At 42.7% G+C, this 24,862-nt stretch overlaps 1 protein-coding gene across 1 annotated transcript in view; it reads left to right on the plus strand.

Annotated features, from left to right (window-relative positions):
* The window catches only part of LOC126343816 (negative elongation factor B), a 121,631-nt gene that overhangs the window by 56,004 nt on the left and 40,765 nt on the right, over window positions 1-24,862 (plus strand). Inside the window, exon 8 of the mRNA XM_050001971.1 lies at window positions 16,631-16,705. Coding sequence (XP_049857928.1) covers window positions 16,631-16,705 — 75 coding nt within the window. The remainder of the gene's footprint in view (window positions 1-16,630; window positions 16,706-24,862) is intronic.

Below are 24,862 nucleotides of genomic sequence, written 5' to 3' on the forward strand. Positions count from 1 at the left end.
TGAGGTTATATGTCCACAACTCACTTTAAATGTCCACAAATGTAAAATTGTGCATTTCACACAACTACAAAAAATGTAGTCCTATGACTACAGCATCAATGAGTCACAGCTGAAATAGGTCAACTCGTGCAAATAGCTGGGCGAAACAATTTGTAGGGATATGAAGTACAATGATCACATAGTTTGTCATAGGTAAAGCAGGTGACAGACTGTGGTTCATTGGTAGAATACTAGTGAAATGCAATCAGTCTACAAAAGAGATTGCATAACACTCATGAAACACAGCCTAGAACAATGCTCAAGTGTGTGGGACCCATACAAAATAGGACTAACAGGGGATATAAAACTGATGTAAAGAATGCAATATTATGAAAAGGGCAGATTAGTAATACTCACTACATATACTGAGTCACAGATAAGCTCAACAAAAGGACTGTCGAACAAGTAATCTTTCGGCCAGAAAGGCATCATCGGAATTAGAGAACACACACACACACACACACACACACACGGAGACACAGACACTCTCTCTCTCTCTCTCTCACACACACACACACACACACACACACACACACACACACTCTCTCTCTCTCTCTCTCTCTCTCTCTCTCTCTCTCTCTCTCTCTCACACACACACACACACACACAAGCAAATGCAACTGATGTGTATGTGAGTTGCATTTGTGTGTGTGTGTGTGTGTGTGTGTGTGTGTGTGTGTGGTCTGTTTCCAATGAAGGCCTTTTTGACCAAAGGCTTAGTTGTTTGACAGTCCTTTTGTTGTGCCTGTCTGTGACTCAGCATCTCTGATATATGGTGAGTAATAATCTATCCTTTTCATATTGCTGCATTATTCCATCCTGGACTTTCTATTGTTTGATTAAAGAAAAGCAACACAAATGATCATAGGATCATTTGACCCATGGGAGAGTGTCATGATGATGCTGAAAGAACTGAACTAAGACACTTGGATGTAAACGCAAACTATCCAATGGAAGTCTACTTAAAGAGTTTCTAGAGCCAATTTTAAGTGATAAGAATCTAGAAACATGTCACTGCCATAGGGATTGTGAAGAGGAGATTATACTAATTACAGCATGTGCAGAGGCATTTAAGCAAGCATTTTACCCACATTTCATATGTGAATGCAACAGGGAAAAGCCTTCATGACTGGTGCAAAGGGACATATTCTCCACTATGTGCCTCACAGGGAATGCAACAGGGAAAAGCCTTCATGACTGGAGCAAAGGGACATATTCTCCACTATGTGCCTCACAGTGATTCACAGAATGTAGATACACTGATAAGCCAAAACATTATGACCACTGCCCACTAAGACATTGGATGCCACCTGGTGGCATAGTGGGCACAGGATCCAGTAACAAAGATATGAAAGCAGAGAAGACATGGAGAGGGTATCACCCAAGCGAAGGTGTGGGCAGCAAATGGGGAAATCCACTGAGGTGAGTGAGTTTGACAAAGGGCAGATTATTATTACAAAGAGCCTGTGAATGAGTATTTTGAAAATGACGATGCTGGTTGAATGTTCACATGCTACTGTTGTGAGGATCTATGAAGATAGGAGGACAGTGAAACTACCTCCAGGCGCTAAGTGGTTGGATGTCCATGACTCTTCACGGAATGTGGGGTTTGAAGGCTTGCCTACTCCGTAAAATAGGATAGATGATGATCTGTGGCCCCTCGGCCAAAAGAGTACAATACTGGTGCACACAATGACATTGTCAGTTACAATTGCAATGGGCATGGGGCCATTGGGATTCAATTGGTGATCAGTGTAAACATATTGGTTCTTCGGGTTAATCACATTTTTGCTACAATACATCAATGGTAATCTCCACAAATGTCATCATTGAGGTGAACAGTGGCTCAAACTGTGTAGTGTGCTACGGACACAACCTAGTGAAAGCAGTATTAGCTATGGGAGATATTCTCCTGCACTTGTATGGGACCTGTGGTAGTATTTGATGACACACTGACAGCTGTGAACCACCTTCATTCCTTCATGTTTGATGACTTCTCCTCGGACGGTGATGTCATCTTTCAGCAGTATAACTGCCCATGTCTCGGAGCCAGAACCATGCTACAGTGGTTTGAGGAGTATCACTGTGAACTCACATTGATGTCTCGGTGAGCAAATTTGCCTGATGTAAATCCTGTGGAACCATTCTGGGTCACTATCTGCCACCATCATCTTATACACAAATCAGTGGCCATTATTTATGTGAATTACATGACCTGTGCATAGACATCTAACGCCACACACCTCCACAAACCTACCAACCTGATCCCTGATAAACAGACTCAGTGATTTATTTAATTCAAAAGATGGACAAAAAGCTATTAAGCAGGTTGCCATAATGTTTTGGCTCATCGGTGCACTGTCATTTAAACATATTCTGAATGGCAGTGCTCCTATATCTTATTTATTTATGTATGTTTATTTTTCATAACAATACACCAGCAGAACACTGTACTGGGTCCCAAAGGTAAGAAATATGTTATCCTGTTATGTATCACATTGAGAAGACAATGCATAATTGATTGAAAGGTAATCTGGAACTGTGTTAAAAGTTACCTGAAAGTGAAAAAGTTAGCAGACACCTGATATTCATTGATGTTATCTTACAAATAAATGGATTTTCAGTGCAGCTGACAATTGCTTTCCTATGCACAATATTTTTACGACTGACTTAGTTACAGATCTTCTACACGTGCTCTGAGCCAAAGTTTTACTTCTGCTCTTTGGTTGCACTTCAACCAGACCAGTACTTGTAGCACCTAAAGAGAATAACTAGATCTGTCATCAAAATGTTGTGCAGAAAATATAACTCAGCTGGAAACTTAAACTCATAGTAGCAATCAACCATCCCTCCTTTCCCTCCCCCCCCCCCCCTCCTCCTTTCCCCTCCTCAGAGAAAAGAGAAGCAGACGTCATATTGTATTTTGAAGTGTATTTTTGCACTCTGCAGGAAAATTCAACAACAGATTAGGTTTATGTTATATAGATAAGTTTTTTAACTCTTTTTGAAAATGAGAGATAATGTGGGCTCTGTTTCGTGTAGGTGAAATGCAGTGGCTTCTTGAGCAACCAGTGGAAACAGCAACTGTATATTGGCTGTACTTTGCTTCTTGCTCTTTCCATCTAATAATTTCAGTCACTTTTATCCTCGTGTACCTATCTCGTGTACATATTTCAAATAGTGCTGCCAGTGCATGGTTGTCAACGGATCCCAACGTAATTGTTGTTGGCCAGAGAGACCATAGTCCAGCAGTTGCCATGCCACTGTGGGGCTTGAGATTGCACACATTGCAGTCTTGTTAAATGTGGCTGCAATTGCACACACTGTCTGACGTGGCTCCCTTCTTGTCTGTCGCACATTGTGCAGGGTGAGGCAAAAGTCTGAATACACCCCTATAAAAGTCAAACAGTGTTTGAGGTGTCTGTAGGTGGGTGCACAACTTATAGGAGCTATGGCGATGGCAGCAGTCATCTTCAAATCCGCCATCTTGGGTTTGGGTTACATGTTTCAAATGGGAAGGGAGTCATGTGACACATCATTTTGAATTGCCTCTTTCTCGGGAATACACATGTGAGATCTGTTTTAAGATATCTTTATTTGTGTAGGTGTTATGACATGTTAAAGTTTAGGACACTTGTCAGTGTCAGCATTACAGCATATGCTCAATATGACCTCCATTGCACTGGACACACAGTCTAAGTCTTTTTTGCCAGTCCTGCTGCACACTTCACAGAATCTGTGGGTCATACCTCTCCCCATTGAAGGTTCCATCAATCGACACTGGACCTACAATTCTTGTCCCAAATCCCACCCCAAAGCTTCACTTTTCATTACCAGTATCTTTACAGGTATCCACCCATGGGGGCAGGGTTTGCATCTGACCAGTAACAATGATTCCATTTGTTTGATTTAATTTGATTTTAACAAGGAAACTAAAACAGCTTGGGTCTAACCTGCCACTGCCTGCACCGAAACTAAGATTATTGTGCGGTATCGCTCCCTGTATATCTAGTAAAACCAACCAATGCCCTTAAATAACCCAAGGAGTGCCTCTACCAGTGTTTTGTTTGACACAATTTCTTCGGGTATAGTTGTCCTGAATATTTTGTATCTTTTATTCTCCAATGCCATGCATTCGAAGATTAGGTGTGATGCAGTTTCTTCACCCTAATCACAGATCCTACATTTAGGGTCCTCTTCCGTTATACCCATTCTGTGTACACGTTTTTTGAAATTCCTGTTGCTGGTCATTAGTCCAGTCATGAGTTTGATCTCTTTCCTGTTCAATCCCAGTATTACAGAGCTTCTTTTAAAACATGGCTTGGGCATCATTACCTTACTGTCTTTGTTTATGGACTTTGGTTTAATATCCTCTGCCTGTTATGGCTAAGCAGGCCAATGTCTGCATCTTAGCAAGCTCCTTAACTGCAACCTGATGTTCTACCTTCTTCCACCACACTACTGCCCCATAGGAAATCCTTGGTCTGACTACTGTGGTGTATATCCAGTGCATACCCCTGGGGCTTAGGCCCCAGTTTTTGCCACAAGTACATTTTGTCTTTGAGCAGATACTCTTAATGTGATGGGTCCACGTTAGCTTCTGATTTAAGGTTACCCCTAGATAATTCACTATCCCCTTCACAGGTAGAGTTTCATCAATGAGCTTTGGATTCCAACTTGAGTGTTGGATATGTCTCTTCGTAAATGGCACCACAACAGTCTTCTTAGGATTAACCCTCAGCTCCTGTTTAATGCACCAATTTTGCACAATGTCCAAACCTCCTTGTGTCATATTTTTAACTGTGTCAGTAAATTTGCCAAGTATTACTATGACAAGGTCATCAGCATATTCTTGGCAGAAGCATTGTCTGGAATTTAATTCCTCAGTGAGTTTGTACACCACTAGATTCCACAGTAGAGGGGACAAAACTCCTCCTTTTGGGCAGCCTCTTCATTCATCATGGTAGCCTCTACCTTCCTTCCACTAAGCATGGCTCTGGTCCACCTGTATATAGTGGTTCCCAGGTCATCCACCTATGCTGCCCTTACCATGGAATCGAATGTCTTGTTACTGAAGGACCCCTCAATATTCAGGAAAGTGTAGAGGAATATTTCTTGGAAGTGAAGTGCTTTCTCCACATTCGCAATGAGTTAGTGGAGAACTGTCTCACATGATTTTCCTGGTTGATATGCATGTTGGTTTGAATGTAGAGGGGCCCTAATTAGTCTCCTCTCCCTAAAATATACATTAACCAGTTTTTCCAATGTTTTCAGAATGGAGGAGGACAGACTGATAGGTCTCATATCGTTAGCCTTTGTATGATCAATTCTCCCTGGCTTTGGAATGAAGACAACTGTCACTGCCCTCCAAGCATTGAGAATGATTCCTACTGGTAGGCCAACCCTGAATAGCCTGCATAGGACTCTTATGAGCTTCTCTCCTGCCTGTTGCAGGAGAGCTGGAAAAATTCTATCTGGGCCAGGTGACTTGAACGGTTGGAATGTTGCCACCACCCATTGGATTTTATTAAAGTTTACACGCTCCTTGGCCGATTCCCAGTCCTCTCTTCAAGTGCCTGAGAACCATTGTCTCTCTGGGATCACATTCTGGTCTGTGTTGTCTGGCAGAGCATATTGAGGAAAGTGAGTTTTGAGGAGCAGTTCCAGTGTCTCATGTACTGTCTTTGTGTATTCCCCATCCTATTTCCTCAACGTACCTCCTGGGTTGGTTGGTACTCTAGTGAGAATCTTGCAAAGTCTGGTTTGTGCAGCCATGCTCTCCACTTCCTCACAGAATGCCTCCCAGGATGCCTTCTTTGCTTGTCTGATTGCAAGATTGTACTTGACAAGGGCCTCACGATATTTAGCCCATTGTCCTTTACATCTCGCAATATTAAACAGTCTCCGTACCTGTTTTCTTTGCATTTCCAAGTTGTTATTCCACCAACTTGTTGTTGTCAGTGTCAGCATTACAGCATATGCTCAATATGAACTTCATTGCACTGGACACACAGTCAGGGTATTTTTTTGCCAGTCCTGCTGCACACTTCACAGAATATTTGGGTCATACCTCTCCCCATTGAAGGTTCCATCAATCGACACTGGACCTACAATTCTTGTCCCAAATCCCAACCCAAAGCATAATTTTTCACTACCAGCATTTTTACAGGGATCCACCCACAGGAGGAGGGTTTGCATCTAACCAGTAACAATGATTCCATGTGTTTACTTCTTCTTGCATATAAAAATTAACTTCATAATTGAACATCACCTGTTGTGTGAAGTGTGAATTCCAGTTACACAGATCCAGAGCCCTTTCTACAAAATGCACCCGTCGATCAGGGTCATACTCTGAAAGATGATGTTGCAACTGTAACTTGTGTGGATGCCATTGGCATCTGTGCAACTCGTGCAGGATTAAATGCTGACTGACAGTGGATATTGCTGATAACTGGCACATACTGTGATGTGGACTTTCACAAATGAAGCTACGATTGCTGTTGCGTGGATTGTCCACTACAGAACCTGTTGCACAAAATTTGTCCAATAATTTGAATACTGTCATATGTAGGGACTGATGACCCTGTAGTTTAGTCCTTTTACTCTTCAAACCAACCTGTCACGTTAAATATCATTTCTCTCGGGATGCCATGCATTGAAGTCAGCAGCAATCATTTTGGTATTTTGTCCACCGCTCATTAACACAATTTCAATGTGTCCTTAATATGTAAGTGCCATTGTGGATCACCTGCAACAATAAACAGAATTGATCATCTCCTTGCAGCAATTTCAAACTTTAACAGGTCATACCTCCTACACAAATATCTTAAAACATATTTCACTTGTGTATTACTGAGAAAGAGGCAGATCAAAATGATGTGCCACATGACATGCTTCCCATTTGAAACACGCAACCCTAATCAAAGATTGCAAATTTCAAGACAGCTGCTGCTGTCGCCATAGCTTCTGTAAGTTGCGTCCCCACTTACAGTCACCCCATACCAGGTGCCATTATGATGCCTCCCACCATTCAGCTTTTATAGCGGTGTATCCAGACTTTGGCTTCACCCTGTAGTGATGACCTGCTGCTATAGCTGGTTGTGGTCGACCACTTTAGGGGCAGCTTTGACTGTAGTTGTGGTGCTTCCCATGCACGTGAAACAATGCAGTGAGCAATACCAAACTCCTGGGCTGCACTCATCTCACTTCATCCTTCTTTCAGTTTCCTGGTGATGCTTCTCCATATAGTCATCCAGATGTTGTTTCAGCTATCCAAATGTTGCCTCTGGGCCATGTTATAATGAAGAACATCACCATAGTCCATCATAACTGTTTGCCGATTTACACATCATGTCTTTCCCCATTCCTTCAACTGACCCATGTTGTCAGGCCAGTCCCATTTGGCACTGTTGTCACACTGAACTCAGGCCATGGGATGTCCCTATACCTGTGCCAGACTGGGAGAACTCTTGCAGGTCCCCACCAAGTTACTGCATGTTCCACCAGGCGGTACTAGTATATTTTCCCACCTGTACCGTGCTATCTGTCCCCCTTCCCACCTCATGCTCCTGCAACCCATCATTCGTTGCTGCTCTGACAGATGCAGTCACAGTCAGCTCTAGTGCCCTGAGACAGCAGCTAGGTGTATCTGTGTGTGTGTTGTGGTTGTGTGATTGTATGTTTGTTTTCTATTGTAGAAGAAAGACTTTGTCTGAAAACATTAGTATTTTAGTAGTATAGAAGTGGAATGAGCACATAAGGATGATAGTAGGGAGTTGAATAATTGACTAAATTTGTTACTGGTAGGCTTGATCAACATGGGAATATTACGGAGATGCTTCATGAACTCAAATGAGAATCCTTGGAGGGAGAATGGCATTGTTTTTGCAAAACGCTGTTGACAAAAGTTTAGAGAACTGACATTTGCATCTGACTGCAGAACAATTCTACTGCCATAAATATGTTTCACATAAGGGCCATGAAGATAAAAGAAATTACTAGGGCTCATGCAGAGTTATCTAGACAGTTGTTTTCCATTTCTCCATTCGCTATTATAGTATGAAAGGAAATGACTAGCAGTGATACAAAGTACCTTCCTCTGTGCATCATACAGTGGCAGACAGAGTATGTATCTAGATATAGATGTAATGACATGATGGATTATGGTGTAGTAACACGGTTCACGTTTCCGTTGCACTTCAGAGTAGACCGGGAACTGTCTCATAGGCATGCCCGATGTGAACTGACTGGGCACGTCCCGTGCTGCCTGAGTTGTTGTTGTTGTTGTTGTTGTTGTTGTTGTTGTTGTTGTTGTTCCGCTGACAGAGGCCGCAGCCAAATTCTCATGTGCTCTCTGGTGGACGGGACTCTATTTGCGGCAACTACCGTCCGTGACGCGCCGTGCCGATGTGTGCCTCCCGCGATCTTTCAGGTGGCTACTGCCCTTCTCCTCCTTCGGGGGGTGAAGCCTCTGTGATCCACTGCATCGGAAGATGGAGCGTTGTGCAGGAGTGATGACCTCCACGTCCATCGGAAAGCTGGAGTCGAGGGGATCTGCCAACCCTCGAGCTGGAACCTTCGAATACGACTGGAAGTGACCACACGAAGAGGCCCCCGTCAGCCCACCACCGGAACCCGGGACAGAACGGGAGACAGGCCGTCGAACTCTGGATCCTGGTCCACCCCGGGAGGGGCAAGACCCAGTGGCGGGGACGATGGGGAAGGGACGACCACAGGTGAACCAGCCTGCTGGGAAACCGGGTCTGCGAGGGGGGCCGGCTCTCTATGGGGCATTGCTAATGATAGCGATGCTGGTGCTGGAGCTACCAGAGGATGCCAAAGCTGAGAGCCATTGCAGTGCAGCGGAATCACAGGGAGGAGAGGTGGTAGCTTCCCCTGAGAAACCAACACAGGTGCCGGCAATAGGGAAGCCGGTGCCCGAGGGGTCGGAGGGTGGGTGCCCAAAACGTGGACGTAGCTGATTTTGGTGATGACGTACTTCCCGGTCCCCCATCTGCAAAGTATAGAGCCGACAGCTATTTCGGCGCAGGACCACCGCCGGTATCCAACTTGGATTGCAACCAAACCCACGTGCCAAGACCGACATACCCCCAGTGGAAAGCCGGGTACTCCGTTTTGCGAAGACTGGCGAGGACTGGACCGAAGGAGGTGCAGCAGAGACCTAAGTTGGCGCCCGTGGAGGAGCTCTGTGGGGCTGCGTTCTCCCATAGGTATGGTCCAGTATGTCGTCAGGAAAAATGTCAACACCACCTCCGCAGGAAATTCGTGCACATACTTTTTCATCTGTGTCTTAAATGTGCGCACCATGCTCTCGGCTTCCCCATTCGATTGCGGATGAAAGGGGGGAGAGCAAATGTGCCGAATACCGAAGCGCCTACAAAAATCCTGGAAGGTCCGCGACATAAACTGAGATCCATTATTCGAGACCAGGGTGACTGGCAGACCTTCCACAGAAAAGATTTTTGCTAGTGCCTGGATTACAACCTCTGAAGTGGTTGAGGAGCAGCGAACCACATATGGAAATCGGGAATAAGCATCAATGACAATGAGCCAAAAGCCATTTAGAAACGGGCCTGCAAAATCGATGTGAACACGTTCCCATGCCTGGGTTGCAGGCGGCCATGAAGAGAACGCTGACCTGGGAGATGCCTGTTGGCTCGCACACTGGGAACAGGCGGCCACCAAGTGCTCAATTTCTCTGTCACTACCGGGCCAGTACACATGTCTGTGAGCCAAGGTTTTAGTACGGGAAACACCCCAGTGCCCCTCATGTAATAACGTGAGGACTTCTCTTTGCAAACTTGCAGGAAAAACCATGCGAGCAGCTGTATCATCAGTAGCCAGAAGGAGAACTCCTTCCAAGACGGAGAGGCGGTCTCGTAGAACAAAATAAGTACGAAGAGGGTCCAAGGCCCGGCCTGGAGGTTGGGATGACCACCCCTGCTGAATGAGGCAAACTACTTGCCGGAGATCCGGGTCAGCTGCCCTTTCCCTGTCGACTCTAGAACTAGTGATCGGGAAGCCATCAACCGCTTGGCGGAACCCCACATCCAAATGAAAACACATAATCTCCTCTCGATTGAACTTAGGATCCGGGCCCACCGGAAGACGGGAAAGAGCATCTGCATTGGCATGCTGTCCGGTAGAGCGAGAATAAATGTCATAATGGGTACTTAGAGAGGAAGAAGGCCCAGTGCTGTAGTCTGTGGGACGCCCTATCCGGAATCTGAGAGGCGGGGCCAAATACCGAGATTAACGGCTTATGGTCAGTGATTAACTGAAACTTCATGCCATACAAGAAAGGGTGAAACTTGGTAACAGTGAAGACAATGGCCAAAGCCTCTTTTTCCACCTGGGAGTAATGGGCCTGTGCGGGACTAAGACTTTTAGACGCAAACGCCAGTGGCTGCTCGGAACCATCTACTTTGCGATGGGCCAGGACTGCCCCCACCCCATACTGCGAAGCATCTGTAGCTAGGACCAATGGCTTATGGAGGTCAAAAGTAGCCAAACAGGGCGCTGACGTGAGGAGGCCTTTCAATGAGGTAAATGCTCGCTCGCATGCAGGCGACCAATCAAAAGGAACACCCTTGCGCAGAAGGCAGTACAGGGGGCAGGCGATGGTGGAAGCCCTGGGAATGAACTGGTGGTAATAGGTAATCTTGCCTAAAAAAGCTTGTAACTCCTTCAGCGAAGAGGGCTGCGGAAGGTCGACGATACCTTGGACCAAACTTCCTAGCGGCTGGACGCCGTGCTGAGAGATTGTGTAGCCCACATACTCAATGGACGGTTGGAAGAAGTTTGACTTACACAGGTTGCAACGCAACCCCCTGGACCTGAATTTGAGAAAGAGGGTGCGAAGGTTGTGCAAGTGTTCCTTCGTGCTGCGGCCCATGACAATTATGTCGTCAAGGTAATTAATACAATGAGGGATTGTCGACCTGACATGCTCAAGATAACGCTGGAATATCGCTGGGGCACTGGATATTCCGAAGGCCAACCGCTGGTATTGGTAAAGGCCAAACGAGGTGTTGACAACTGCCAGCCGTCTGGAGCCCTCATCAAGAGGTGTCTGATGATAAGCCTCCGAAAGATCAATTTCCGAAAAATATTGGCCTCCCGCTACGGCGGAGAACAATTCATCAGCACGAGGCAAAGGATAGGTGTCCACCACCTATTGGGAATTAATGGTGGCCTTGAAATCGCCACAGAGACGTAATTTTCCCGAGTGTCTCCTGTCAATAACGAGGGGCAAAGCCCACTCACTAGAAGAAATGGGAAGAACGACCCCTAGGGCTGTCAGCCGGTCTAGCTCTTTTTTTACCTGAGGGCGGAGAGCCAAGGGGATCTGCCTCGCGCGTAGAAAACGCGGGCGAGCCGACACCTTCAATGTTAAGTCAGCTTCAAAGTCTGAAACACACCCCAGGCCCTCTGCAAAGATATCCGGAAATTCAGAGATCAAAGATTCTAATGATTGATAGGGAACATCTTCGGAGACCAACGGTATGGTGTCAGTGATAGAAAACCCGAAAGCTTGAAAGGCATCCAAGCCAAAAAGGTTAGCGGAGCTCGCATCACAGACAACAATAAAAGTAATTGGCTGAGTGACTGATTTGTACGTCACATCGGTAGTGAATTGACCCAGTAGGGGAATTAACTGTTTACCATAACCGCGTAGATGCCGGTAAACTGGTGCCAGCGGGGGTGACCCAAGGTCGGAGTAAGTTTGTGCATTCAACAAAGAAACTGCCGCACCCGTATCTACTTGCAGTTGTAATCGATGTGACCGAACCGACACCTCGATAAAGAGTTTGTCGGCCGATGCGTCGGGAGCCTGGCCCGATGAAACTTCCTGAATGTCAGCGTCCATGTTCTCTGTAACTGCTTCCTTCGATTCTTTCGAGGCTGAGTGGCAAACTTTAGCAATGTGTCCTTTTTGATTACATTTACATGTGATGTATATAGCACGATGCACAGGACTGTAACAGGGGCCAGCAGTCGGAACTCTGTGTACGCGCCATGTGGGAGCAGCCGTAACGGCCGGCTTGTACCGCTCACACGTCGTCCACCCCGGACGCAGTGGACGCGGCCGTGCCGCCCTGAACCGTCGCGATGTCGCACCACGCTACCAACTGTTGACTGGTGGTGTGAGAGACTTCATACGATTGAGCAATGAACAGGACTTCCTCGAGGGAAGGGTCTTCTCACTGCAGGGCCCTTTGCCGGACCTCCCTATCAGGGGCCAAACGAACAATGACGTCGCGCACCATAACGTGGGCATACGACTCTCGCGACTGCTCCGTGACAAAATGACACTTGCGACTAAGATCGTGCAGGGTAGTGGCCCACACCTGTTAAGACTGATGGGGCTGCTTCTTGCATTGATAGAACTCGACCCTAGCCGCCACAGCATGCGTGCGGCGGCGATAATATGAAGACAGTAAGGAACATAATGCTTCAAAAGACAAGGACGAGGGTTCCTGCAATGGCGCTAGCTGCCGCAAAACTTGACACAGTGAGGGAGATATTCAAGACAAGAAACGAGCACGACATACCTCCGCATCGGCAACATGAAATGCCTGGAAATGCTGCCGAAGGCGATGTTCATACGCTTCCCAGTCCTCCGCCGTCTCGTCATATGGGGGAAAGGGAGGAGGGAACGGCACTGGAGCAGACGGCGTGAAGAGCAATGCCGGAAGCACTTGTTTCATGGTGGTCATGAGCTTTGTCTGCTGCTCAACCAAAACCCGCACTAAATCCTCCATGCCGCGGATAAGCTGCGAAACCAGAACGATGACGCAACACACGAAAGAATGAATTTACTCGTCGCCAATTGTGTAGTAACACGGTTCACGTTTCCATCGCACTTCAGAGTAGACCGGGAACTGTCTCATAGGCATGCCCGATGTGAACTGACTGGGCACGGCCCGTGCTGCCTGTGTTGTTGTTGTTCCGCTGGCAGAGGTCGCGGCCGAATTCTCGCGTGCCCTCTGGTGGACGGGACTCTATTTGCGGCAACTACCGTCAGTGATGCGCCGTGCTGATGTGCGCCTCCCGCGATCTTTCTGGTGGCTACTGCATATGGAATCGTTAGAAATCGGGAGATGGATAGGGGAGAGTTCATGAAGTGTACAGAGACTTCTTATTTTTCTTCCCAGAATTTAAGTGAAACAAATATCAACCAAGATATTATATGTTAACATGCCTCATTGTAAACTGATGTGTGTAGATACAATACAGCAAAATAATAAAATGTGTCAAAAATTTTGAAAAGTTGATTGTCTTAAGAGACTATAAAATTCTGTAATAGATTAGAGAATGAAGGTAGAGTTAGAGAAGCAACTCTCCTAGGGGAAATAAACAGAACAGCAGAAATATTTCTGGAGGTCTGCAAAGATTTTGACAGGTTGCAACAAACATCCTCTTCCAGAAGGAAGGTTTCACTAAAAAAGACTTGGAGACACTGAAAGAGTCCACTGGAAAACATCATGACTAGACAGAGGTTTATAAAACAAATATTTGACTGTGAAATATACTGAGAAATATATGTATATTGAGATCATAATGTAGTATTGCTGAACAGGAGGCCAAAATGCAAATGAATAAAGCAAAAGAGGAAGCATCTGAGTAATTGGGGAACTAAGAAATTAAGACTGCATTAAATATTGTGGTAACTCATTGAGGCAGTAACTTCTAAGCTAAGTAAAGGCACTGATTATTTAAGGAATTAACATGTGAAATCTCATAAAGAATGAAATGATGATGGCTGAAGAGGTTAGTGAAGGAAGAAGGGAAAAAAGAGGAAGGGTGGCGGAGGAAGAGAAAGGGCATTGATAACTCTTGAAAGCCTGTAACTTGGAGATGAAAGAAATGAATACAAGAATGCAAAGAATGGAAAAGGAAGTTACCATTATAGGTTGGATTTGAAAACAGTCAGCAACTTCCAGTATGCAAGATCAGAGAGACATAATCGCTAAGTGGAATATATGTGGCACTTTAAAAAAAATACTGTGTACAGACAGATTGTATATAACTTTGACAGAATAGAAATGAAGGTGTAGGTTAAAAAGTGCTTATGGAATCATTGTTAAAAAAAAGTGAGGAGCAAACAAAACACACATTTACATCCAATGAAGAAGGTTTGCTACACATGTTACAGTGGCACTGAGGTGGAAGAAATTGGATATTAGTGTTGTTTCCAGAATGTTGTTATGTTGTTGTTTGAGTATCACAGAACACTGAATGATCTCGGTTCAGTCTTGCCTGCAAGATCATTTAAGATAACTAGCATAAGACATCAATATTAATGAGATGTAAAAGAACTTTAATATTATTTTATTTGTCAATCAAAATGTATAAAGAATTCATTTCATAAAAAATGTTAGCCACCACACTGTCAAAGAATGTTTGAACAGATAAAGTTGAGAAGTATCAGTTGATCAGCCATATATTTTCAGCATATAAGTTGCTGAACTAAGGAAATACACAATAAGAAGGAAAAAAAACTGTCAAAACTCAATTTGACTTCAGAAAAGTGAAGGTAACAGAGAAGCAGCTCTAATATAGCCTATGTTAATGGAAGGAAGAATGCTGAAGTCCAAAATAAAATAAAAGAACCCTTTTTATCTTTATTACATTTGAGGAGTTACAGATCACCTTAAACAATGTAATGAAAAATTAAACAAATAGAAGGATGAGACTGAAGTGCAGACAAGTAACATATTATATCTACAAAGACCAAATTGGAGTAATAAAAGGGGAAGATCAAATACAAAAATCTATGTGTATAAGGTAGCCTAGAAGCTTATTATCAATTACTGACAGATCCTAAATTTACAGAAGATGAGAAAAACCAATAATTTGAAACATATCACCAACAGAAATTTAGTTTTCATTTTAGTAGATTCTTGTTTTTAACAGTGAGAAGGAGATTGCCAAAATATAGTTTCCATTTTCATTTAACTATATCAGCAAACATGTGCTAGTATTATGAACTGGTAGTTATATATGCTTTGGGCGGACAACGCTCGATGCCAATGCACACAATTGTAAATTGTGCTGTGCCCCAATATAGGTATAGTGATTCAACTGAATTTGCCATGTATTGGTAAAGAATATAGCCATTTTGGCAGTAAATTAATTCATTAACCTTTTAAAAATATTTTACATTTATTTACATTTTATGGAAACTGAACTCCATTATTGGCTGTACTTTTCATGTGATTGATTTTTCACTCTTTCTCATATCTTTGAACCTTCCTAGATATGCTAAATAAGGCACAGAGACAGTGACAGCAAAGTCCTCAAGACGAATAAAAGGCCAAGGGGAGGAGATACCAGTACTAAGGGTGACAGTCAAAAGCCCTTCTGACATAAATGGCCCAACAATGCCATATGATGATTTCATTTTTTCCAGAGAATATAACAGCCACAGATGACACCATGACAGGATGTCTCAGAATGTATATTGACAACATTCAAGAACTATGAACACTAATTCTGACTCAGCAAAATATGTTGCATCTAATATGCTCCATTGTTACAAAGTGTCTAAAAGATGGACACCATTCACAACTGTGGGGAATCAGCCAAGTGGCTGACCCTTTAGTGTTTTGCATGCATGAAGAATAAATGGTGTTGTCTGTGTCTGCTGTGTTCTCTGGTGTCACAGTAATGCATCTAACACACAACAAGCCCTTCACATACTAAATGTAACTGTGATGCTTTCCTTGCAAGAATTATCTTTGAGGATAAAACCTAGACCCACCACCACCTAAGAGAAATATAGAGAGAAGGCAGTGAATGACTTATTGCTCTTCATCGAAAAGGAAAAAGAAAGAAAGAAAAGTCCAGCAGTCGATATTATGTTTTAGTACAATAATGTATTATCCTGAATTACTACAAGCTGTGAGTAACTGTTGGCATCAGTGTATATTACTCAGACCTAATCAAAATCCTGTTTGGCTACAATGAAATTAAAATGATGTTCATTACTGCCCTTAGATGTTTGGTTGTAACATAACAAGGCATAACTCGTAACAGCCCATTCGAACTTGTGACAATCGTAGATTAGAAGTGTGAGTGTCTTTTACATCAACTGTACTGCAGAGACACTGCACCAAATGTTATTCATATGCCTTAGCCATTCATAAGTATCAATGGGCAACAAGAAATTGTATTCTTATGAAGAGGTAGGCTATGTGCTGCATGAGTGAGTGTACAGACTCCCAAACAAACTATTTTCTGTGGTAATTTAGGCACATTGTAAATGCTTCTGGACTTGCAACAAATGTAGGATAGATTTATGACATAGTAGTTAAACTTTGTACCATCTGTGCACAGTAAATAATATTTAAAAATATTTACAGTTTTCATTTTCTTTCCATCATAAATTTCAAAGACTACAGTTTAATAAACTGTGTTGCCTCAAACTCTGTTGTCTATTAAAAAGCGTGTATATATAAAATTATTCTTTCAGTGCTTATGAAATTATTAAATTAATTTAAAAACAAATTATAAGCACACTGTCTTTTTAAGGAAAGAGCTGAATAATAAAACTGAATTCTTACAGGAAAATACAGTTCTTATACTGCTTCTGAGGATGCTGGCTCTGGGCCTCAGTGCTTGGGTGATGATAGATTCACAGGTAAGATACAAAAAAATTATTGATAGTTTTCTAAGCATACTCTGATAGGCATCCTGCCTATAAATTTGTATTTATGCAGATATTACTTGACCTTAGATTTGATTAAACTTCATTGCTCATCATTCCAGAGTATGTAATGACACCACCATTTGATGCTGTTGCAATTGTGCCTTTATTGGATTATTAGCTTACACAGAGTGGTGAATTACCTTGGGTAATCAGTTAAAAACACATTTGTTAACAAGCAAGGTGATACAGTTGGTGGGAGCAGCATTCAGATCACTGTCTGGAGATCAAAATTTAGTTTTTTTGTAGTTTCTTTAAGTTAATTAAGGTAAATTGTGGGACATGCCTGTGGTGGGTGCAGCCAGGGTGGCTGTGCCGACTGGCTGGGGAAGGTGGGGCAGGACTGAGGTGCACGTGATGGTGTGATGGCAGCTGGCTGCATGTGTATATCATTGGCCATGGGCCAGTACTGGTCAAGATGTAAGCTGGCTTGACTGTCTATTGATGCCTTAGTTGGCTTGCCATTGCACTGGTTTTTGACATGGTATGGCCCCAAGTAGGTCAACGGAAGTGGTGACTGTACCCACCAGTGTGTAACATGGTGTGTGTACAGTGCTGTATAGATCAAGGTGTATGAATATGTTGCTGGTGCCATGTCACAACAGTGCATGTGGTCTGAGGCGGGCCATATGGGTGCATTGATGTTCTGCCAATGGTGGGACTGAGGCATTGCGGGGTAGTGGTACATACCTCCTCCATAAAACCACCAGGAATACAGAGGGATTGTCCATAAACAAGTTCAGCAGGTGAAGTGACAATCTCTTCTTTTGGTGTTACTCGCAGACCCCACATTACCAGTGGGAGTGTTTCCATCCAGGTAGTGTCATGACGAGTTAGGGAGGCTTTCAGTATTTGATGGCTCTGCTTTGCCAAACTGTTAGATGCTGGGTGGTAGCTGGTAGTTTTGTGTAACTGCACTTCACACAGTCAGGTTACGTGTGAAATGCATACAAAGTGGCAACCGTGGTCCATTGTGACATGACTGGGGCAGCCAAAGCGTGGCACCCAGGTGTCGATGAAGGCATTGACGATGGTCTCTGTTGTGGTGTATGCTATGGATGTTGCCTCCAGCCAGAATGTGAAGCAGTCCACCATTGTCAGCAAGTAACAGACATGTGCAAAGTGGTGTTTCATGTTCGGGAAGGCACCAACAGGTGTATGGGTGTGCTTCCCAACTTTGGCACGCTGGCATACAGTGCAGGTGCATGTCCATTGACAGTAGTCTCTCTATAGTGCTAGCCAGATGAAATGCATGGCCTCGAGTGACACAGTGGTGTTGATCCCAGGGTGTGACAGTCCAAGCACGTGGTCAAAAGCATTGTGTGTGCCTGTCAAAATGTCGCAGCAAATCTTGTGGACGGAGCTAGGAATGGGCACTAGCTTGAGTTGTAGGCCAGTGGAGGTGTTGTGGCAGAGGCTGTCCAGTTGTTTGTCATTCTCAATGTGCACAGGAGGAGAGAGAGAATGGCACAAGTGCGGGGCAGACAGTCAGCAAGTTATATTGTCAGTTCTGGAAATATAATGGGTGTCTGTGGAGAACTGCGACGTGAGCTCCAACTATTGGAAATGGTGTGGTGTACACTTGGTATTGTTGTTCTGAAAAGGGTGATTAGGAGCCTCTGGCCAGTTAAATCACAAAGGGATGGGCTTTTACAGGTGGGTGGGAGTATTTCACTGTCTTATATATTGCAAGAAACTCACAGACATAAGGACTCCAAGTAGATTGCGACTGTGATAGCTTCTGAAGAAGAAACCAACCAACTGACAGCTACCGCTGATGCATTGTTGAAGCAATTTGCCTATGACGGCAAGACTGGCACCCAAAACAGCGACCAGTTCAGCATCAGGTGAGTTAGCAGGGTAGCTTCTGCAAGGCTCCGTTTGTACACAATAAAGCTTCTCTCCACTGCTTCCATTCAGATAAGAGGAGTCTTTCACTTTGATGTGGGGCCTTGTGCAGCCACAGTTGGAGGTTCCAGCACTTAGATGGCATTGGGTAGATGGCCCTGATAAAAATTTATCATGCCAAGGTAATGGTGTAAGTCTTTGTGTGTGTGTGTGTGTGTGTGTGTGTGTGTGTGTGGGTGTAGCATGTTCAAGATCACACATACCTTGTTCTGTAGTGGTGTGAAGCTAGGGGTGAATAAATGCCCAAGACACTCAGTTTCCGTGACCCCAATGTACAGTTTGATGGGTTAACGACAACGTCGGCCTTGCTCAGGCACCAAAAGATAGTCATTAGGTGGTGGCTGTAGAGTTTGGACATTTTTTAAATAAACAGGACATCATTGAAATACACAAAATACTACGGCAAGCCTGGCAAGATACTATCCAGGATATCTATGAGATCTCTGTAGCATATTGGAGGCTGAACATCATGTACAAGCTCTCAAAAAGCTTAAAGGGTGTAATGATTGCCATTTTTTGAATGTCTTCAGGTGCGAGTAGTCAGCTTTTCTATATATAACTGAACTCACCAGGTTGCCAAATATAATTGAGCCCACCAAGATGTGGCTAAAATCCTGCAGTATGGTACCAGATATTGGTCCAGCAACATTCGTGCATTTAAAGCATACTAGCCCCCACATTGTCACCATGAATTGTCTTTCTTGGGTACTAAGTGCAAGCCAGAGGACCATGGGCTACTTGATGTTGAACAGTGCCCTTTTGCAGCATGGCCTTGAACCCAGCCTTTGCTTCAGCAAGTCACCCAAGTGCGAGTCAACATGGACACCACAAGGTGGGTGGGCCAGATGTAGTCACTCTGCAGAGAACTGCTGCTATGTTCATTCTCTTATCACATTCATAAGCAACACAAAAAGTATCGACACTTTTAAGAAAGTAATTTTTGGTGAATAATGTGGAATCATACCAGCTGAATAAAAATTTGATAATATGCATATTTAACAATGTTTTTCTTTTAGTTACCATTACACAAACCTTCAGTACTTCTACCAGAGCCCCCTAATTTCAGGTACTATATGGAATTCAAAATCAGTGGATGACATCTAAGTGAAGTTACAAAAACCAGAGCCGTCTTCCATAGTCAGCTCCTGTACCAAGTTATTACAGCCAGTTCTTCTCTAGTATGTTTTCATCCACCACCAACAACGAGACCTTTTACTTTGTTTGTGTGAACTTTTTTAGAGTATTAATCATCCAGCGCCATGTATCATTACAGTTTCCTCATCATTAGACATAATATAGCAGACAGTGTGAAAATTATACTACAAACATCTTACAGGCAATGGGAATATACTGCAAGAAATCATAGCCACCAGTGTGGACAGAAACCAGAAACAAAGATGGAAAACTGGACTCACATTCAGGAGGACGACGGTTCAATCCCGCATCCGGCCATCCTGATTTAGGTTTTCCATGATTTCCCTAAATTGCTCCAGGCAAATGCCAGGATGGTTCCTCTGAAAGGGCACGGCCGACTTCCTTCCCCATCCTTCCATAATCTGATGAGACCGATGACCTCGCTGTTTGGTCTCTTCCCCCAAACAACCAACCAACAAAGATGGAAACATATCGTGAAATGGAAATGCCACAGGAAACACGTTTCGTGCACCAATATGTTTCTTGTGACGGTGCATACACAGCTTAAACATAATAATGGATAGTATGTGTGTTTGTATGTCTTAAAATGGTATAAATAGTTTGTTCCTCTTTTACAGATGAATAGTAATGCAGTGTCTAATTCAACACATTTTATCGAGATATTTAGAAAAGTCACATAAATTTAAAGGACTGGCTTGAGCGTGTAGCCAAATATCTTAAAGAAATATCAGGTGCTTTTTAGCCACATGTAGTGGAAAAACCATACACAACATGCTTTAAGTAAGAGAACTTCATCTACATGTGAAGTGTTTTTTCAACCAAAAAGTCAGCTGCTATTTTGTCACCGAGTACTTCTGAGGCACAGAGTTTGGTATCATTGTCTTCAGAATGTAAAGCATCTCTGTTACTTTCAGGAACAAATTATCCATGTGATTTGTAGAATTTGTATTAAAAAAGTATGTAACAACAGCAGAAATTCTCTGGTGTGTTGATACAGTAATGACACACAAGTAACTTCTGGAGGCTGAAAAGGACGTTGTTGTAATCTCCAGCATGTGTGAAGATAGTGCTGTAGCTGACAAGATGCAAATTAAGCGAGACAAAATAGGATACATTCTTATGTTCACAATTGTGTCTTATTTTAATCAACAGTTGCTTAGGTTGCTGATGAAAGTGAGTTATATTGTTCTTGGTTTTGATGAATCACTGATTAAAATTGTGTGACTCACACAGATGGGTGTAAATACAAGATTTTGGGATGAAAATTAAAAAAAAAGAGATAACAACAAGATACCTTACTTCCTATTTTCTTGGTCATTTCAGAACTACTGACCTTTTATCTCCTTTCATTGATATGATAAAGGCGTAACAAAGGAAAGATTCTCCAGATTTCAATGGACATGCCAAATGTGAATTGGCTGTTTCTGAAAGAGCATAAAGAACATTCAGCAGAGTTGAAACTGCTTGGTATTGGTAGCTGTGAGCTTTATTGCATGCATAATACTTTCAAAGATGAAATCAAGGCAACACATTGGGACATTGCATTGTTTTTGAAAGCCTTTGTAAAATTTGTTCAAGAATGTCCCAGCTGGGAGAACATTATGTACACATTATTTGGGCTTCACTGTTTTTCCAAAAAAAAAAAAAAAAAAATTGTACTATTAGATGGCTGGAGAATTCCTCAGTTGCTCAAAGAGAAATTAATCTAACACCACATGTGAAGAAATTTCTCGAGGATGTGAAGAAGGGCAAAAATGAACCAAAGAGTGAAAGTTTCATGTTGGTGAGTAAGTGTATTAATGATCCATTGCTGTGTGCCAAAGTTGCTTTTTTCAAGTTTTTAGCCTGGAATATTGAACCTTTCCAAACAAAGTTACAGACAGATGCTCTGTTAATTCAATTTCTCCACACAGATTTGGTAACTACAGTAAAAACAGCATTAGAACATTTTATGAAGCCACAGGTATTAGAAAGAAGCAGATCAATCAATTTAGCTGCTGCTAAGGAAGGAAACAATCTGTTACCTCGAAAAAATGTAATTCTGGGTTTTGATACCCATACAGAATTAAACAAAACCAGCTCAGATGTGAGGACTGTCAATATTCTTAAGTGTAAGACAAGTCTTCAATCATTTGTCACAAAACTGGTCACCCTTAAACTACCTGCTGATACATGCCATTACGTTTCTTGACCCAAGTTTAATTGTGGCAAACATCAGTTTGGCAAAATCAAATCTTGCTAAGCTGCTTTGTATTCTCACAGAAAGTAATCACCTAAGTGGAACTGCAGCAGATGATGTAATGTGTGCCATGTTATCAATTATTTTAAAGAATACAGTCGTACTGAAAAAAGAGTTGATCATTTCTGGTGGGATATCCTTGTGATAAATAACAAAATTTCATCATCGCCATGAAATTAGTTGGCAGTCTTTCCCATGGAAATGCTAACATTAAAATGGTCTTTTCAGTTAATGGTGAATGCCTCTTTGAAAACATGAGGGAGGGAGAAGTCAGTTGTTACACATGGGCAAATATATGATGCTGTGTCCAATCTACGAGGTGTTGACAACTTGGATATTCCAAAAACCCTTACTGACAGCATTAGGAATGCACACTCAAATTATGTGGAATATCATAATCAACTTGAAGAACGACACCTTACAGAAGCACAGAGCATTTTAGAAAAAAAAAGGAAAAACGACTTGGAAGTGAAAGGGTTGGAAATGAAGTGTTTGGAAACTTTCTGAAGTGCTACAAAAGAAGTGTTTACACTTGAAGAACAAATAAAGGCTTTAAAAATTAGATAAATGCATTTTTACAATATATTTGTTGCACAAATAGTGAAATTATCTGAAACATTCAAAATTTTGCTCCTCTACCAAATTTCTAAATAAACATCTTACGTGTTTCAAGGTTGGTCTTAAATGTTTCAAGAAATTCTTGGGTACAGTATAAATGAAACATTTAAATTGTAAGTACTGTATAAGTACACATTATTTGTTAATGAAAATATTATTTGAAGTCTTAGATTTTTTCCCCCTCGAGAAAGTTCTATTGTGTAGTATTCATCATCATCATCATCACCATTTAAGACTGATTATGCCTTTCAGCATTCAGTCTGGAGCATAGCCCCTTATAAAATTCCTCCACGATCCCCTATTCAGTGCTAACATTGGTGCCTCTTCTGATGTTAAACCTATTACTTCAAAATCATTCTTAACCGAATCCAGGTACCTTCTCCTTGGTCTGCCCCGACTCCTCCTACCCTCTACTGCTAAACCCATGAGTCTCTTGAGTAACCTTGCTTCTCCCATGCGTGTAACATGACCCCACCATCTAAGCCTGTTTGCCCTGACTGCTACATCTATACAGTTCGTTCCCAGTTTTTCTTTGATTTCCTCATTGTGGACATCCTCTTGCCATTGTTCCCATATACTAGTACCTGCAATCATCCTAGCTACTTTCACATCCGTAACCTCAACCTTGTTGATAAGGTAACATGAATCCACCCAGCTTTCGCTCCCATACAACAAAATTGGTCGAAAGATTGAATGGTGCACAGATAACTTAGTCTTGGTACTGACTTCCTTCTTGCAGAAGAGAGTAGATCGTAGCTGAGTGCTCAGTGCATTAGCTTTGCTACACCTCGCTTCCAGTTCTTTCACTATGTTGCCATCCTGTGAGAATATGCATTCTAAGTACTTGAAACCGTCCACCTGTTCTAACTTTGTTCCTCCTATTTGCCTCTCAATCCGTTTATATTTCTTTCACACTGACATTACTTTCGTTTTGGAGATGCTAATCTTCATACCATAGTCCTTACATTTCTGATCTAGCTCTGAAATATTACTTTGCAAACTTTCAATCGAATCTGCCATCACAACTAAGTCATCCGCATAGGCAAGACTGCTTATTTTGTGTTCACATATTTTAATCTCACCCAGCTAGTCTATTGTTTTCAACATAAGATCCATAAATAATATGAACAACAGTGGCGACAGGTTGCAGCCTTGTCTTACCCCTGAAACTACTCTGAACCATGAACTCAATTTACCATCAACTCTAACTGCTGCCTGACTATCCATGTAAAGACCTTTAATTGCTTGCAAAAGTTTGCCTCCTAACTTTCTCCTAGGAACCCGGTCATATGCCTTTTCTAGATCTATAAAGCATAGATACAATTCCCTGTTCCACTCATAACACTTCTCCATTATTTGCTGTAAGCTAAAGATCTGGTCCTGACAACCTCTAAGAGGCCTAAACCCACACTGATTTTCATCCAATTGGTCCTCAACTAATACTCGCACTTTCCTTTCAACAATACCTGAGAAGATTTTACCCACAACGCTGATTAAAGAGATACCTCTGTAGTTGTTACACTCTTTTCTGTTTCCATGTTTAAAGATTGGTGTGATTACTGCTTTTGTCCAGTCTGATGGAACCTGTCCCGACTTCCAGGCCATTTCAATTATCCTGTGCAGCCATTTAAGACCTGACATTCCACTGTATTTGATGAGTTCCGACTTAATTTCATCCACCCCAGCTGCTTTATTGCACTGCAATCTATTGACCATTTTCTTCACTTCCTCAAATGTGATCCTATTTCCGTCATCATTCCTATCCCATTCTACCTCGAAATCTGAAACATTACTGATTGTATTTTCACCTACATTGAGCAACTCTTCAAAATATTCCCTCCATCTGCCCAAGGCATCCACAGGATTCACCAGCAGTTTTCCTGGCCTGTCCAAAATACTTGTCATTTCCTTCTTACCTCCCTTTCGAAGACTGCTAATTACACTCCAGAATGGTTTTCCAGCAGCTTGACCCATAGTCTCCAACCTATTTCCAAAGTCTTCCCAAGATTTCTTCTTGGATGCTGCAATTATCTGTTTGGCTTTGTTTCTTTCTTCAACATAACATTCTCTGTCTACCTGAGTTCTAGTATGTAGCCATTTTTGATACACCTTCTTTTTCCTTTTACAAGCTGCCTTGACTGTGTCATTCCACCAAGCTGTTTGCTTCTTCC

This window comes from Schistocerca gregaria, chromosome 1, assembly GCF_023897955.1.
Source record: "Schistocerca gregaria isolate iqSchGreg1 chromosome 1, iqSchGreg1.2, whole genome shotgun sequence".
NCBI lineage: Eukaryota > Metazoa > Arthropoda > Insecta > Orthoptera > Acrididae > Schistocerca > Schistocerca gregaria.